Source organism: Lynx canadensis, chromosome D1 (genome assembly GCF_007474595.2).
Source record: "Lynx canadensis isolate LIC74 chromosome D1, mLynCan4.pri.v2, whole genome shotgun sequence".
Classification (NCBI taxonomy): Eukaryota; Metazoa; Chordata; class Mammalia; order Carnivora; family Felidae; genus Lynx; species Lynx canadensis.
In genome coordinates, this window is record NC_044312.2 from 39893694 (window position 1) to 39910885 (window position 17192).

The 17192-nt window shown below is 39.0% G+C and overlaps 3 protein-coding genes and 8 non-coding genes across 26 annotated transcripts in view; 9 read left to right on the forward strand and 2 right to left on the reverse strand.

Moving 5' to 3' along the window:
• The window catches only part of CD1H11orf54 (chromosome D1 C11orf54 homolog), a 21248-nt gene extending 15702 nt beyond the window's left edge, over positions 1-5546 (reverse strand). The window contains exons 1-2 of one of the 4 annotated variants that reach the window (XM_030332986.1): positions 5527-5546; positions 591-737 (exon numbers count right to left, since the gene is read on the reverse strand). In XM_030332986.1, the coding sequence (XP_030188846.1) occupies positions 591-645 (55 nt within the window). In that variant the 5' untranslated portion in view covers positions 646-737; positions 5527-5546. Of the gene's footprint in view, positions 1-590; positions 738-1386; positions 1460-5211; positions 5446-5526 lie in introns of those variants that run through there. The other 3 variants (XM_030332985.1, XM_030332983.1, XM_030332984.1) reach the window with 3 other exon arrangements.
• TAF1D (TATA-box binding protein associated factor, RNA polymerase I subunit D) lies at positions 5543-16845 on the forward strand. Of its 7 annotated transcripts, none has more exons than XR_003972432.1 (11): positions 5544-5628; positions 7344-7528; positions 8242-8620; positions 10505-10677; positions 10974-11034; positions 12365-12400; positions 13405-13453; positions 13694-13728; positions 14758-14806; positions 16451-16502; positions 16740-16845. XR_003972432.1 is itself a non-coding variant. In XM_030332987.1 (10 exons), exons 2-10 carry the CDS (start codon positions 7470-7472, stop codon positions 16748-16750), a joined length of 885 nt encoding a protein of 294 aa, XP_030188847.1. In that variant the 5' UTR covers positions 5544-5628; positions 7344-7469; the 3' UTR covers positions 16751-16845. The 7 variants fall into 7 exon arrangements, 4 of the variants coding, with proteins under 4 accessions (XP_030188850.1, XP_030188847.1, XP_030188849.1 ...); XR_003972431.1 differs by adding an exon at positions 11373-11545 and having other exon boundaries at positions 5545-5628; positions 13405-13728; XR_003972433.1 differs by lacking the exons at positions 16451-16502; positions 16740-16845 and adding an exon at positions 15199-15246.
• LOC115526653 lies at positions 12072-12198 on the forward strand. The gene has a single exon (XR_003972702.1). It is a non-coding gene; the product is annotated as a small nucleolar RNA SNORA40 (small nucleolar RNA).
• On the forward strand, positions 13225-13355 carry LOC115526647. The gene has a single exon (XR_003972696.1). It is a non-coding gene; the product is annotated as a small nucleolar RNA SNORA18 (small nucleolar RNA).
• On the forward strand, positions 13499-13571 carry LOC115526658. Its single transcript, XR_003972707.1, has one exon. It is a non-coding gene; the product is annotated as a small nucleolar RNA SNORD5 (small nucleolar RNA).
• Positions 14548-14685, forward strand: LOC115526636. Its single transcript, XR_003972685.1, has one exon. It is a non-coding gene; the product is annotated as a small nucleolar RNA SNORA8 (small nucleolar RNA).
• On the forward strand, positions 14930-15069 carry LOC115526641. Its single transcript, XR_003972689.1, has one exon. It is a non-coding gene; the product is annotated as a small nucleolar RNA SNORA1 (small nucleolar RNA).
• LOC115526635 lies at positions 15436-15508 on the forward strand. Its single transcript, XR_003972684.1, has one exon. It is a non-coding gene; the product is annotated as a small nucleolar RNA Z40 (small nucleolar RNA).
• LOC115526646 lies at positions 16137-16261 on the forward strand. Its single transcript, XR_003972695.1, has one exon. It is a non-coding gene; the product is annotated as a small nucleolar RNA SNORA32 (small nucleolar RNA).
• Positions 16542-16668, forward strand: LOC115526639. Its single transcript, XR_003972687.1, has one exon. It is a non-coding gene; the product is annotated as a small nucleolar RNA SNORA25 (small nucleolar RNA).
• CEP295 (centrosomal protein 295) overlaps positions 16808-17192 on the reverse strand; it is a 56261-nt gene continuing 55876 nt past the window's right edge. For 6 of the 7 annotated variants that reach the window (XM_030332973.1, XM_032595050.1, XM_032595052.1 and 3 more), the window contains one exon: positions 16808-17117. In XM_030332973.1, coding sequence (XP_030188833.1) covers positions 16931-17117 — 187 coding nt within the window. In that variant the 3' untranslated portion in view covers positions 16808-16930. The remainder of the gene's footprint in view (positions 17118-17192) is intronic. The other variant, XM_030332980.1, reaches the window with a different exon arrangement.

Genomic DNA, 17192 nt, shown 5'->3' on the forward strand with positions numbered 1-17192 from the left:
GCTTTCTGACAGGCTATACAGTTTTGGCTTAGTACTATTCCTGGCTTCATTTCATAGTCCTATTTTTACTTTCTTTTTCTTATCTGTCACCCCACCTAATTCATCCTGCGAAGGGGCCTTAAATTCCTATTTGAACAAGGGGAACTGCAGAAAAATATATACAGAAATCTAAGAAAGTTCATTGGCAGTCTATCATATCAGGAGAAGGGGAAAAAGTAGTAATGTTAGGAACATGGTTAATATACCACAGATTTTATACTTAAAGAATATTGTAACTGGTAAAAAGCTAAAACGGTGTGACTTTTCGGGCATCACACATACTTAAATATTGGATTACTATATTCATTTTCACTCTGTAAAGTTGGTATCTTAACAAGAATCTTCAAGTGGTTGAGTTTACTTTTTTTTTTTTTTTTTGGAGGGGCATAATTTTGGACTTTCTCAATAAAAATAGTACAGAAGAGACACCGAAAAGGAAAATGAGCTCTGCATTGAAAATACTATCACATAAATTATGTCTTACAATATTTTTATTTTTAATTGTTTTCCTTAGGATAATTTAAAAACCCTTCAGTTACTATTGTATTTACCTCCAACAAGCTCCTCAAGACTTGGCACGTGAAAAGAATACTCAGCGCAAGCCATTTCTTCTTGAGGTGCAAGGATGTACACGTAAAGCTATGGGAGGCTAATGGTCACAAGAGTTCCCGGTAAAGGAAGCATGAACAGCTGTTGTTCTGGAAAGAAACACTAGAGTTCAGTTATATAAAAAGGGCAGAAGGGCATTTGGGTTTCTATCCTCATAGAAAGGCAATCACAGCTTCTGGTATTTAATATTCCAAGCGAGAAATGCACAAGTAACCTTTTTTAATACTGATTCTTTAAACAGTCAACACTTAAAATAGACAAGAGGAAATGCCAAACCAAGAAGGCACATGATTCTTTAGTCATATATGTGAATTTAACACGTAGTTTTCTAATGGTTGCTCTAAGGAATATAGGTCCTGAGGCAAAAAGTAGTTTTTAAGGTTTATAGATAACTGTTTAAACGGTTAGAGATAACAGTATAAGATGCTCAAGGAATTAATTCTCTCATAGATAATTTGTGTCTTCTATATTTGACATATAGGCTAAAAATTAAACAAGTTTCTTAGACTACCACTTTTACAAAAGAAATTTTAAATTACTAAGAAAAGTGCAAAATTCTGCAAACGAGTAGCTACTGAAATTCAAAGTATTACTTTTACTTACAAATAAACATACTTTCTTGGTAAGCAGCTTTAACGTTCAATTATTCTAACCTGATTATAGTCTGATGTTTTAAAAATATATGCTAAGTATATTTTACAATAGGGAAACATATATACACAGAGATTAGTATCTTACCTTAAGAGTTCAGGTGAGGTGATGAAGCGTGCAAGCAGAGGGAGGTAAATAAAATGAAGGAAAAAAAAAACCCCTAAAACCCAAGCAAAAATAATGTAAGGTGGGCAGGGGATCCCGCTCTAGGCCAACTGCAACAAAGAATGCTGGTAACATTCTTAAGGGTGTTTCTAAGAGCACTATTCAGATTCTCATTAAAATTGTTAATGGAACATCTCATTAATTATTAACCTGAACAGTCTTGATACAGGCTTGCTTAGTAAGTGGAAGGTGGTCTTTCAACATCACTTGAAAAATTCTCCCTCCCCCCCATTTTTTTTTTTTTTTTTTTTTTAAATTTTCCAAAGTTTCGCAGGTTTCTTAGAAACTGGGCTTCTGGTTTTGGTGGTGATTTCAAACAACATATCCTCAACAAACATGCTAGCGCATAGATGTAGGACTTAACGTTCACATAAGTACTTCATCAAATACCAACTTTTATTACCCTTTAATTATATGCATAATCTAGTCTCCCAAATAAAATATAAACTGTTGATAATGGGCCCTGAGTCCTATATAATCCTATTTCAATGATCTCAAGCATGTTTTTCAGTTGAACAATTTATAATTGTTCAGGAATGAGACATTTTAACTTTTTCTCTGGAAATTAATTTCAGATGGACAGAAAACACACACAGATATTCCTGTATACCTTCACCTAGATTTTCCAAATGTTAACATCTTACGTTTTATCAGAAAGCAGCAAGTAATAATCAAGAACATGTCAAAATCTGCTCAATACTATATTTATAATGAGGAAAATAAAAGCACTCTAGATATTTTTATTTATAGTAGGAATAATAAAGACAAGCTTAAATTCAAATATAATCCTAATTTTATACTTTGTGCTACCTTGAAAAGGTCAGGGTTTTTTTTTGTTGTCGTTTTTTTGTTTGTTTGTTTGTTCGTTTGTTTTTCTTTCCTCACCAAAACAGAAACAAAGTCCAAACCCAGGAGGCTACAGCTGAATAACTGGTTTGGAAATGTAGAACTTCAGGTTAGCCAACAGCCCAGAAGGCAGCGGTAGTGTGTGTGTAAGTGTTTATGTGGGAGGTAGGGCTGGAGGTTGGAGTTGGGAGTGATGAGAGAAAGCGGTTAGAAAAGGGTTTTTTTTTTAATGTTTATTTTTGAGAAAGAGACAGAGTGTGAGCAGGGGAGGGGCAGAGAGAGAGGGGGACAGAATCTGAAGCAGGCTCCAGGCTCTGAAATGTCAGCACAGAGCCTGACGTGGGGCTTGAGCTCACCAACTGAGAGATCATGACCTGAGCAGAAGTCAGAAGTGTAACTGACTGAGCCACCCAGGAACCCCAGAAAAGTTTTAATACAGGGGCACCCGGGGGGCTCATTTCGCTAAGTGTTCGACTTTGGCTCAGGTAATGATCTCATGGTTTGTGAGTTCAAGCTCTGCTTTCCACACAGAGCCCACTTCAGATCCTCTGTTTCTCTCTCAAAAATAAACATTAAAAAAAAAAAGGTTCTAATACAAACTCAAGAGTGGCTCTAGGAGGACAGCTTTGGGCTGTAAGGAGGCACAGGATATTTACCCTCCAGATTCCATTGCTGGGAGTCAGTGGCCCAGCAGTAGGGCCTAGAGATGGAAAAAATATAAATAGAAGGCAGTTGGGTAAGTGGAACTGCAGAGACAATGCCTAACAGGGTAGAACAACTGTAGCAACCAAGCTGATAACTTTTTATTGAGTGCATGCTATATTAACAGGTATGTATGATATGCCACTTTACATTCTCTCAAAACCTCTCACTCCAAATAGATAATACATTTCTCATTCCACAAAAGAGGAATAGGCCAGAGAGAATGTATTATTTGAGATCACCCAGCTATTAAAAGAAAGATTAAAAAAAATAATTGAAAATCAAATGTAGCCCACTGTAACGGCAGAACTCCGAGGTTAACCTGAGATAGAATGACACAGCTCAGCTCACAGACGGAAGAATTTGCAGTCATCTTGAGAGCACTCAGAGGTGTCATCTGTTTGCTTTGTTTCTTCCTGCTAGGCAGTGAGTGATCTTTTTGAAGATAGGACTAGGGCTCTCTTATCTGTCTTCCGAGTGCCTTCCTAGTGGGCACCATTTCAGCCTTAATTATTTATTGAACGTTTACAACGTGTCAGACACATAAGTCTCTGGGATAGGGCTGGCTTGCGGGTGTGCAACTAGCATAATTGCACAGGGCCATGTATTCAGAACAGCACTTGGTTTAGTGCTCTGCTGTCCACCACTCTGCAATTCTTAACTTCATATTTGAACTTTTAGGACCACTAGGACAATGGAGCACGTGCAGGATCAGAGGCCGGAGGTGCATCGGGCATGTCCACCACCACCATTCCTTGCTACTTCACTCCCATAATGCATTTGTGAAGCCCCAAGAACACAGAAATCTAGTGGACCCACCATCTGTGGGAGTTCAGGGAGACTTAAGGTCCCCGGATTGCATAGTGTTGGTGTTGCATACATCAAGAAGTAAAAAAAAATGTTAGTTTTGTGCAGTTTCCACTGTTCTGGTAAGAACAAAATACATGTTTGTATGAGCTACAAAATACATATTGTGAAATTTAAGTAATTCTGCATACGAGTTGACTGTTCTTTCATCTGTATTTAAAACTGGCACTGCACGATAGAAGAAGAAAAACATGCTAATAATTTAAATTTAAAAAATTTTTAATGTTTATTTATTTTTGAGAGAGAGACTGAGCGCAAATGGGGGTGGGGGTGGGGGTGGGGGGTGGGCAGAGAAAGAGAGACAGAGACACAGAATCTGAAGCAGGCTCCAGGCTCCAAACAGTCAGCAACAGAGCCCAATGCATCGGGCTTGAACTCACGAACTGGGAGATAATAACCTGAGCCGAAGTCCGATGCTTAACGTACTGAGTCACCCAGGCGCCCCCAAATTTTTATTTTGACATTAAATAGCAAATTTCTATTAACACATGAATACTAACATGCTGTTATAATTAATAGAAAGTTGATGCTATTAGTTGAAACACCGTGACAAGCCAAAGGAGATACTAGAAGAAAGGAGAGAGCTTACTTTTTAGTACCTTTAGTGGCGCTTCGCCCTGCTGTTTGAACAAGGGAGCCTGTATTTTTATTTTGTACGGAGTCTCACAAATTACATGGCCAGGGCTGCTCCCAAATATGACAGCGAGTAACACGACCATACCTGTCGTGGCGTTTCCAAGTAGTTCATAGACTTGTGGAAATGCCCGCCTACCTAAGGGATTCGACTTTTATGCCTGGAATTTTTCAGTATGTAGAGAGAAACTGTGTAAAGAGATCAGTTTACCTTCAAGGTCTGTTCAATCCTGAGATCACACTGACTCTACGGGACTAGGCAACTTTACGGATCTATCATATGATACAAGAGATCTGAAAGTGGACACACCAAACCAGCTCATTCCTTTTTGTAACTCCTTTAGGAGAGAGAAAAAAACCACCCAAACTAGACTAGTTGAAACTGTTTTAACACTCAGTAGCCGTTCGGGGAACGAAGTAAAAAACCCAGAAGAAAAAAACAATCCACCGCTGGTGTCTCTTGGGATACGTTGCCCAGCTCCAGGAGGCTGACCCTCAGTTTGGAGGGAAAGAGTGAGCTAACAAAACAAGTCCAAAGGTGGAGAGGGGAACCGGGTGTGCAATGGAGTAACACCGGCTTCCAGTACAAAGGTTACAAATTTTGAGTCACGGTAAAGGCAGGGGTCTGTCACAGTTTCACACAGAAGAGATTTCTGAAGACAGAAGTAGATCTAACAACACAGCCGGCACGACACTCACCTCCACGCACACACCCCGGACCAGGCTTTAGGAAATAGGACGGCGGCTCAGCAAATGCGAGACACCGGAAACAGATCAGGCTGAGTGGCTGCCTCCTGGCAGTTCACACCCACTCCGAAAAGTTGACCCCATTTGCCGAAAAGTTCTTGGCTATTCCATTTACCTATTCAGTTAGCCGAGCCGACTCCTGAACCCCGAGAAATGCGTCTGTCAACCCCGCCTCCTCCGCGTTAGGGAGCTCAGGCACCGCCCACCCCAATCGCCCCGCCCCTCGCGGCGATCAAAATGGCGCTCCCGCGTCTTGCCGCTTTCCACCTTTCACGTTCCTCGTGGCGTAAAGTGTTCTCGCGAGATTTCGGGCCCACTATTAGCTGGGTGGTGCGATGGGCCATCCTTTTCTTTCGAGAGGCTGTGGAGGTAGGTGGTCCTAGGCGCGTTGGGGTGCTGCGGTCAGGAGGTTGCCGGATGCGGACCTCCGAGGCCTGGGTTGCTCAGCCCGTGCCGAGCCGGCGCTCCTGGTGCAAGCCGTTTGCCAGTTTGGGTGCGTAGGAAGAGGACGTGATCGTCCGGGCCTGGTGAGCGGGGGAGGAGCTAGGTTTCCCCGGGATCCTCGCGTTGCTCGGCAGGTTGCAGCCACAGCGCAGAAGGCAGGCCCTGAGGGTGGTGGGCTCGCGGCTGTGGGCCTAGTGGCTGGATGGCGGCCCACACTTACGCGTTTGCAGGCGTGCTCCGTTGTATGTTAGTGAAGTTGTTAAAATTAAGTATTACGGGCGAGCACACGTTTTGTTAATCTTCGTAAGTGCGAGGTAACCATTTCTGACGCCATTTTCCTTGCATGAGGTTGGGTGCTTCCTGGAGACATTCTGCCCGAAGGTCAGGCATAGTGAGTGGTTGAAGGGGTTGTTACACCACGCAAGAGCGCCGGATCGTGGGACGGAAGCGTCACTTAGGAGTGCTTTCTTTAGAAATTTATTTTAATGGTTATATTTGAGAGAGAGTGTCGAGTAGGGGAGTGGCAGGGTCGGGAGACAGGATGGGGCTCGAGCTCAGGAACGGTGAGATTGTGACCTGAGCTGAAGTGTACAACCGACTGAGCCCCTCAGGGGCCCCAGGAGTGCTTTCTAAACCGTTTCCGAAAAAGTGGTTTTTGAGTTAATGCCACTGTGATATTTAAAAGGCAGATTTAACCTCCGGTATATCCCATCAGTGCCATTGGACCCAATTTTTGTTAAATTGCTGTTTTTGAGCAATTCATGAATTCGTAGATTTTGCATTTTGAAAATGCAAGCTGCAACAAGACATATCCTGAAAATTACCACGAGTCCGTTGGGTATTTTGCAGATAGAAGATCTGTGTGACTTTAAGGATTTCCTGAGTTGAGATATTTTGCCATTTAATTCTAGGATTCCTTCCTTACTCAGTTGTCCTTCCCAAGTAAAGACTAAACACAAGAGCGGAAGAATGTAGGCATCACCTATGGGGGAGATGAGGTAGTAAACTAATAAGACAGTTTTTGCTTTGTTATTGTAAGAGCTTCCAAGGAGATTAAAACAAGAGAGATGAAGGGCCCCATTGTGTAGTCTGTTAGTCTTTCCTTGAAAAGTTTGAGAATTCAGGACTTATCAGGAAATCCTATATGCCGAGGTAGAAATTTCACAGTGACTTGGAATCACAGTATGAATGAGAAGAGGTTACAAATAAAAAAATGAGGCCAGCGGTTTGGATTGACAAAGTAAATCGTGGGGATTATTTCTCCTGATACACTGAGGCAGCATTGCCTCTTGCCTTCGTATGTAGTTTTTCCTGGGAGTGCTCATCTGCTCTTATCAAATGGCTTTTTGGCTATTAACAGTATGTTAATACTTGCACACAATATGGCTAGTGAATTTACATTCTGTGTTACGGGAAGATGTTTAATACTTTGTTTTGGAAATGTACTATAATCTTATTCCACTTGGATAGATTGAGAAGACACAACTGAAAGATGGAAACCATGAATTCACTTTCTAGATTTTAGAATTTTTGATTTGAAATGGATAGTCCCTATATAAAAATATTAAAGGCCTTGTATTTGATTTTTTTCCTTAATTTACATAAAATGGCATTATCTGACTACGTGAAATTTTGTTTAGATAATAGCTGTTTATGTTAGCATTTGTTCGGAGAAGCCACATCATGTTTGCCGAGTTGTCGGAAATCTGAAGCAAGTAATAAGTGATGAGTAATTTGGAGAGGGGCTTGGAGAATACATAACAGGAATGAATTCTCTGAATCCTATAATGGCATCTGATTCAGCTGTGGAAATTGAAAATCACAGGTAAGTGCTTTTTAAGTTTTTTAGTCAGCCATTACTAGATTTTTATCGCAAAGCTGACTAAATTTGATGGTAATGTTTACTGTATTTGAATTACCTAGTAAGCAGTAAAGGTAATTTTCAAGAATTAGAAAAGAAAAGGAAAACCTGTTACAGGTCTTCGGCTTGTTTATATAATTAACAGTGGGACACATTCTTAACCAGGGAAGCAATACTCTTGGCCAGTTTGGTGTCTCTTCCTGACGAAATTACTCCTACAAACGGGCAATGGACATCAGTGGGTGATCTTGCTTAAAAATTACTTTGTGATACTGCACATTATCGAGAATGCTGGCATGTACATGTATATATATATGATGGAAATATCTAGTTAACAGGGAAATGAAATGGGCATTTATACTGTATTCAAGTCAAATGTTTACTTTGTTCCTCTAGTTTTATTTAGAGCAAGTTCTAGCAGTAAACAAGACTGTCTTTGGAAATTAATATTCTTTCTTTTGGAAGATCATTTTTTGGTAAATGCTATGAGATCATGGCACTATAGGCCATTTTCAGTAGTTAGAATGAAATAGTTGGCTTAGTACTGAGCCCATCTTTTTAAAAATTATTCTGAACATGTTTTCCTGCTTTTGGTCTGTGGAAGAAAAGTGTATTACAGTAATCAGTATTCAGTAATACAAGAGGGTGTGATTAATTTTTCCCCTTTTTTTTTCCAGTGATAATTCTTCATCTGGTAGCAGCTTATTTAAAACTCAGTGTGTCCCTTCCTCACCTAAACCGAGGCAAAGAAACCCTATCAGAAAATTTGTTTATTCACCTGAAAGTGTTCAAGCAAAGGATTCCTCTAGTGATTCATCTTTAGAACCAAGACCATTGACTTTAAAAGCTATTTTTGAAAGATTCAAAAAAAAGAAACGTAAAAAGAGGAAATACAAGCCAACAGGAAGACCAAGGGGAAGACCAAAAGGAAGAAAAAATACTAGACGCTCCCAAATAAATAGGAAACAAGTTAGAGACAAAGGATCTGGGTTCCCATTTTTAGAATCAGAGAATGAAAGAAAACCACTACCTTGGAGGAAGATTTTAACCTTTGAGGTCAGTATTTTATAAATGTGGATACACATAGCCAAAATGCCTGAAATGATTTGTTGGCCACTTTTAAGTGCCCCCCCCTCTTTTTTGTAAAGTTTATTTTTTTAAATGTTTACTTTTTTTTTTTTTAATTTTTTTTTTCAACGTTTGTTTATTTTTGGGACAGAGAGAGACAGAGCATGAACGGGGGAGGGGCAGAGAGAGAGGGAGACACAGAATCGGAAACAGGCTCCAGGCTCCGAGCCATCAGCCCAGAGCCCGACGCGGGGCTCGAACTCACGGACCGCAAGATCGTGACCTGGCTGAAGTCGGACGCTTAACCGACTGCGCCACCCAGGCGCCCCTAAATGTTTACTTTTGAGACAGAAAGAGCATGAGTGGGGGAGGGACAGAGAGAGAGGGAGACATAGAATCTGAAGCAGGCTCCAGGCTCTGAGCTGTCAGCACAGAGCCCTGCGCAGGGCTCGAACTCATCAACTGTGAGATCATGACCTGAACTGAAGTCAACCGCTCAACCAACTGAGCCACCCAGGTGCCCCTGTAAAGTTTATTTTTGAGTGAAGGAGCCCACAAGCAAGCTGGGGAGAGGTATAGAGAGGAGGAGAGAATCCCAAGCAGTCTCTGCTGTCAATGGTGAGCCGGAAAAATGTGGGGCTCAATCTCAACATTTGCCAGCCCCGTTCCAGGGCGTTTGACACAAGCATTCCAGGAGATGTCTGGATTTAGATTTCTCTAGAACTTAGCCCTGCTTGATTTAGGATAAATAAGGTCAGACGCTACTTTGCTTTCAACTTTATCTCTTTATTCTTTTGGTAGTCTCTTCCAGAGTTAACTACTTGTGTTTGTAGGTGACGAAATGTGTAAGGAATTCATGTCTAATATTGGCACAGCTATAAGCATGGTCTTTCCCTTTACTTGAACAGAGTTAAGACTTGTGGTTCTTGTTTTTTATATTCCATTCCCAGAAGTAGTTTTCACTGTAGAAGTTACCTGCAGTCGGTCTTAGGCTTTCTAGCAGTAATCCACAGCCAGTCTCCCATGACCTGAGCCTAAATCCAGAATTAGATTCTCAACCAACTGAGCCACCCAGGCTCCCCTTGGTGGCCACTTTTAGAATTGAGATGTACCTGGAACATAAAATCTGCAACTTTGTTAATACTCTTCTGTACTAACTGCCACTTCAAGACCACGACCCATCCTTCAGCACAAATACCACTTGGGTTCCTGGGTGGATTCTTCACTGGTCTATTCAGTGAACATATCCATATATGAGGTGTTTCAAGGCTGTTTATATAAAATCACTTGATCTAATCAGGCCTTTAAACATTCCTAAAACTGAAATGATTCCCAGTGGTTTTATGGTAACCTAAGCCAAACCTATCCATACCTTCCATGTGCAGTGGCTTTAGAATAGGCCGTTTTCTTCTGATACCAAATACTCAATTTCTGATAGAACTGCCCAACAATTACTTAGCAGTAAACTCTCAAATATTTTAAATGACTGCATAATTCATAAGTCTCTTGCTCTAGAGTTGATGATATATTTGAAAGAATTCTCTAAGCTTTTGTTTTAAGCTAATTCTCTTATAGAGATTTGTTTCTTTGGGAGCTTCTAAAGACATTTTTTAATGCAAACAAGATTTGTGCTTAGGTTTTCTTGGTATACCAACGTAGGTAAATTTGATAATGTGCTAGGTAGACCATGAATTCCTTTTAAAACCAGCATCTGGCATATGTGGTCCACATATGGCAGAGTAACTAAATCAAGATCATATAAGAGTTTTTAGCAGAGGGATCCTTTCTATTTTGGAACATAAGGCATCTGCTGAGTCAGGAAAGTTTTTTATTTTGTGAGGCCATTACTTACAATACAGCGTTTTTATGTAGCAAGCAGTGGCAAGAGGATTTTTCAACTACCTTGAAAAGCTGAAGTATGAATACTACCTCAAGGAATCCTTGAAACAAATGAATGTTGGTGAAGATTTAGAAAAAGAAGACTTTGACAGTCGTAGATATAAATACTTGGATGATGATGGATCTCTCTCTCCTATTGAGTCAGAGTAAGTTTACTCACGTGAAATAATTTTGGTCATAGGTTTTGTCGAATTCAATGTTTTTGAACTTTAATGTTCCATATCATGCTATCAATTTGTTTATATTTTATAGTAAACCATTTGGGTTGGTAGTTGAGCTATGAGTTTGGCACATGAGGCATCCATTTTGGGGTGTTACACATGATAGCGTAAATTTTCTTTTTAATTAGTATTGATGTTTCGGTTGTACATCATGATAGTATACTACTAATGGGTTCTAGAAGTTTTTGTCATCTGAGTGAGGATATATTTTAATGTTACAGAGCAGAGGATGATCTTGCAACAAATCTTGAACATGATGATGAATGTGATATCAAATTGGTGGTAAGTGACATCTTTGTCTCATTTCGTCTTAGAATAGCAGTTGGTACAGTTAGAATTTATTCTACTAGTTACTATCTTAGGTTCTGAATTTAGTTTTTGAAAAGCTTAATAGATTTGGTGCAGGAAATAAAAATAGGGATTATTTGGATACTTACCTGGTGAGAACATGGGCTTTTCAGTAATTGCTATTAGGATGTCTAGTGAGGAAAAGAAGCTGAATTTGGATTTTTAACATTTAGACCGTCTCCAGGTTTTTTCAGTAACCTAGAGTTAAGTTATGTGGGATAACAAAAGCAGTAAAATTTAGTTGTTGCTTAATATGGATGTTTTTTATGCAGGACCATAATTATTTCATAGTAAGTTCTGAAGTACCAAAGAAGAAGAATGTGTATTTAGAACAAGAGGAATATACTGAAGAAGCAGCTGTGTCTAAAAGGAGGACATCAAGGTCCAAAAACATTGGACAGAGGATAGAATGGTCTGAAAAGGAGATAGGAATATGAATGTTAAGGTAAACAGCACAGAGAAAAACAGCTTTTCGTAGAAAATAAAGATGATAAATGCAAATATATATGTGAGTGATAAAAATGAATCTAAGGAGAAAATAAAAAGAACCTGAACAAATTAGTGAAACTCTGAATTATCAGGAAAAGCATTTTAAAGCTGTGGAATTGTTTACATGTAGAAAAGAATTAAGGCTTGCATAGCAAAAATAATCACCTGATAAGTAATAAACAGGATCCTACTGTTTTTGCCCATACTTTGTTTCAGAGCAAGAGTTTAAAGGTGTCATTTTGAGCAAAGAAGTATGGAGATTATCTCCTGAAAACCTTTATTATAAATGTAATCACTAATGATTGACATCTCCTCAGGATACCTGAAGCCGTTTTTATCCCAGTTTTATTCAAACAAAGACTTAGTGTCAAACGTGTTATTGTAATAAGAACTTCCTAACTACCTAGACTGTGTCAACTACAATTTTCTTCTCATCACCACTGTATATTGCTGATTATGCCACTAAATAACGCTGTATTGATTGCACTTGTGCTTGTTTTTGTTCAGTTTTGTGGACAAAGACTTAGACAAGTGCAGAAAATAAATCCTCTTTTGCAACCCAGAACTCATGGCTCAATATGAGTTTTGATACATGTAAGAAGGAACAAGATCCCTACAACCAACTAAAGTGATGGTGGGGGGTTTGATAAACTTGAAAGTTGGTTTCAGGACTGTAGAATGACTAAAGCACAAGACAAAAGGGAATTCTCAACTATGGTGAATTAGTATTACGATTTTAATGTTGACATAAAACAAAGATGCCTTCTTGTTGTAGGCTTTTCATTTGAGAGCACAATGTCTGGACTTAAAGGTATGTCTTCTGCTTTCAGTGAAGGAATGTCTTTTGGTGAATTTTTGGATCAGATTTGTTTAAATGTACTTTATCAGATAATATAAACCTCTACAGGTTTCATTGTTGAAAGACATTTTCCCAGTTTTAATTTGTTTATGACGTGATTTCAGAAAAAGATTTTAGAGTTCATACATTTTATAGTGACAGATGCAAGCTTTACTTCACTTGCAGGAAGGGGTCCCCAAATTGTAACTTAGGTTATGGCAATAATCAGAATACAGGATATTCCCACTTTAAGCATCTACGTTAGCTTAAACTAATGCATAATCTAAAATGAGGTTTAGGACTTAATAGTGTAATGTTTGAAATGATTACACGAGATTTCCTAAATCTGAATGATGGAAAGGTTAATTCACAATCATCCAATTTGTTTTATTATCTTCCAGGGATTCCTAAATGGGAAGAACATAAGTACAGCCATATTAATATTTTCCTGAAATTTTTTAAGTCAAATAACTGTAGTTCTTAAAATGAGGCAGAATCTTAAACATTTTGCTGTAATCCTGGGAATTTCATTGGAGTTTGTAAAAATCAAGACTTTAGACATGGAAATCTTTTTCCTTTGGTGGTTCTAGAATAGCTACTTGGTACTTTGCATGTCTATCTCAGTATACACTCTTGTAACCAACCATTCAGAAAATCCTTATGCGATTAAATTATGGAATAAGTTTGTTGTAAATAGGATGTTTGGCTTTTTGCACAATTTTGAACTCAGATTTAGAGCAGATCACAGGTCTAATTGTTTTCTTGTGGAATCTTCAGTTTTAAAACTGTAAACAGTGGTTGAGGTCTATCCCGATGGGGCTTTTTCTGTAGACCTACATCGTTGGAAACGCCTCATAGAGTATATGTGTGGTTTCCTTTATTCACAGAACTATGTGTTAGATCTGTGGGAAAGAACTACAAGACATCTATCTGCTAAAACATTGAAAGACCTAACGGTCATATATTTTAAATCTTAGGTATTGGAGTATCCCAAGAATCTGTATAGTTCAGGGCGTGCTAGTTTAGGTAAGTTTTTGTTGGAGACAGTGTAATCTTGGGGGCACCGTTACAGTTCACATGATGAATTTAACTGTTCAACTGCTGAATGATTACAGACATGAACTGAAACTTGATTCTGACGGAGCTGACGATAGCTTAAAAAAAAAACAAACCCATGGTTGTCAATTTGGATGCTAAGCACCTATTTTAGATTTTAATCACACATTTAAATTGTTCTTAATCTTTTATTTGGTATTTTATCTGTAGGGGTGAATATGATTTGAACTCATTTACATTTAGAGGTAGGTGGAATGTTTAATTTTTGTTGAAATTTATTAAGAATTCGAAAGTACTGAAAAAACGTGAGTTGTGAGTACGGTATCCCATTACTGTTGTGCCTCGTAGTTATTTGGGTATGCCACGGAAGTATTAGATCTTAGGGTGCCTAGGTGGTTCAGTCAGTTGAGCAGTCCGACTCAATTTTGGCTCAGGTCATGATCCCAGGGTCATAGGATTGAGCCTTGTGTCAGGCTCTGCGCTGAGCGGGGAGCCTGCTTGAGGTTTTCTTTCTTTCTCTCTCTCCCTCTGCCCATCTCCCCCACTTGTGTGTTCTCTAAAATTAAAAAGGTATCGAGATCTTGGCAAAGGTACTTGCCATGATATTTATACACCGAATTGGACAACCTGATGAGACTGCATGTCTAGGGAATAACATGAAAATGCCCCCTCCCGTCTTGTATCCTTATGAAACCATTGCTATGGTTCATCCTAATAACCTGTGTATTTGGATATGTTACAGTATGGATATTGAATTTAAATTCTGCCTAATAGCAATCTGAGCTACAGATTGATTTCACAATCCACAAGCCACAATCTTGATTTCTAATGCATCATTTCTTTTAGTATTTGACTTAATAGTTCCGTATGTATAATACAGAGACAGGATAAAGATAATGGGGACTAGATTTATAATTTCAGATGCAGTTAATGTAGTTGCCTCATTGGAATGATAATTAGGAATAAAAGTCAAATTACATATTACAAGAACTTAAATCTCTAGAGATAAGTTTCTCAGTGGTATTGCAACCTTGAAGTACAGGGGTTTACAATTCAGTCATGATTGCACTGCATGGTATCTGCATTTAGCAGCTTGTTCCTGCTGGGTGTTCAAAGGACAGTGCAATATCAATTCAGTATCTGGCATCGTTGGTTTTCTTGGCTTCGTGCATGTTAAACCTGGTATTTTTATTGAAACAGTATTCCTATAGTTTTTCATATTACTGAATTTGAGATCATCTTTGATAGGAACTAATGCTTCTCTTTTTTTCTAGGGTGTTTGAAATTGAGAACCAGGGGTCCATCTAGTCTGACCCTAAACATGTAAGGTTTTCTATTTCTGTTGCTTCTGGTGGGTGCTTTTATTGCTAGCAAACAGCAGGACTTCTATACGGAATCAGAAACCTTTGTATAGCTTATACATAAGCTTGAGAGGAAATTTTTAAAAGCCTCATTCATTCTAAGGTGCAAGTGGGCACTATCATTCATGGTGTCCAGGAATTGTTAATGTGGCTACATTGAGACACAGGTAATGCTTGCATCACAGCAAGTTTATTGCAGTGGTGACAATGAGACCTGTAACATTTTCTGCTAGGCCTGTGGAGTAGAGTGGAAGTAACAAGACTTTCCCATGTTGGAAGCAATTAAGGGATAACAATTTTATAGATCATTTGCCAAAACAGCAATCAGTGTAATTCTTAAAACTTGATTTCTAGGGCCCTAAAGTAAAAAAAAAAAACTGGATCCCAAAGATTGCAGGTAAGATTTCCCCTCAAGTGCCCAATCTTACAGGAGTTGAAAGCTTTTTCTTTCATAACACTTCATTAATGTTCCTAATGCTTTGGTTTACCTAATTTTGGCAACAGCTAATCCTGGTGGTTTATTGTATCCTAATTAAAAAAAAAAAAGACCCTAGATATTAACGTGTGTTTATACAACTTGCCAGTGATTTGTGATGTTATGATGATGGGCAAAATGTTCAACTGCTCTGACTGGGCTGAATGAAAGTAGCCTTTCTGAACATCCATCTAAATGAAATCTGGGGGACACTGGATGGCTCTGTCAGTTCAGTGACTTCAGCTCATGACCTCATGGTTGGTGTATTTGAGTTCGGGCTCTGGGCTGATAAGCGCTGAGCCTGCTTGGGATCCTCTATCCCTCTCTCTCGTGCCCCTCCCGCACTGGCATGTTCTTTCTTCCCAAAATAAATACAGTATTTAAAAAATAAGTGGGGGCGCCTGGGTGGCTCAGTCAGTTGAGTGTCCAACTTTGGTTCAGGTCATGATCTCGTGGTTCATGAGTCTGAGTTCCGCGATGGGCTCTGTGCTGACAGATCAGAGCTTGAAGTGTGTCTCCCTCCTCTTGTCCCCTCTCCCCCCCCCCCAAAAAACATAAAAAAATGGAATGGGTTGAAAAGTTAATTATTCCAACTCTGCATTTTTAAGCCTGGAAATTTCAATACGTATTAGTTCAGAACTGGGTATCCGGCTACCTATTAATTGGAACCTAATTAAAACCACATTTTGAGAAATTTAGTCTAAACTTTAAAATCGTCCATAGGTGGGGAATTCCTGAAGTATGCCCATATTCAAGTGGAGATTAAAGAAGCCCAAGGGAAAGAACTCTGGCAAGTTCTTTATCTTTAATGGTATAATGGTCATTACCAAGGCTTTGAGAATGTAGTTTCTCATTTGCTGTGGACATGACCATAAAAAATTTTTCCACTAGGCTTGCTTTCTTTATGCTACTTTGCTAGCGTTCAGCCTGTTGGGAACATTTACAACAGCCATATTTCAAATTCTCATCTGACCATACATAGTATTTTGAATGGTGCATGCCTAGATCTCTGTTGTTACTAGTAACTGGGCAAGTTGTAATATTAATAATAGATCTAATAGAGGGAGATTGGCTTTATTTACAGGATCATCTCTGGAAATGCAGTTTTACTTTTCTATTCCTTTTCTATAGGATAGGACTGATGGTGACAACTGTGGATTGAACAAAAAGCTCCTTTTAAAAGGTATGTACACATTTGAAAAAATTTAAAGGTCTAATTTATAGGTCATTTCAAAGAGGGCTTGTGGGGCTAAAACCAAGAGCCCTTAACGCTGTGACCAGATATCGAAGTTCTCCATAGGATATAATAGTTACTCAGTGTTGCTATGTTTTCCTGAGGAGATACAAGATTTAGCTCCTTTACAGCCATGTGGGAAAGAAATGTCTCCCAAATTTAACCAATGTATACTCTCGTTCTCAGGGCTATTTTGAAGAATGTGATTCTGACTCGGAGGAACGACAGTGCTTGGGAGTGGAAGGAATCCCATGTTAAAATTCTTAAATAAAAATTTATTGACTTTAAATAACTTCACCTATGTTACACATAATTTAAACAAAGAATCTTTACACATTTTGTAGAAAGTCAGCACGTATTTTTGGCTCGAAGTTTCTCTAGTGTTTTCTGTGGAGGGAATAGAAAAATGAAATTAACAGTTGCAGTGCCCTAGACCTGGAAAGATTATAGGGGGCCTCACTCACCTTATGAAATTCTTTTGCCCTTGCTCGGTTTTGGGCATATGTATCTTGCTTTGCTTTCTCTTCCCTTTGCTGTTTCACTTCAGCTAACTGATTGTATAATCTGTAAGAAATTTATTCTTACATGTTCTTCGTACTCTCAGTAATACTTAAGGAATGTGAGTAACCACACACGACA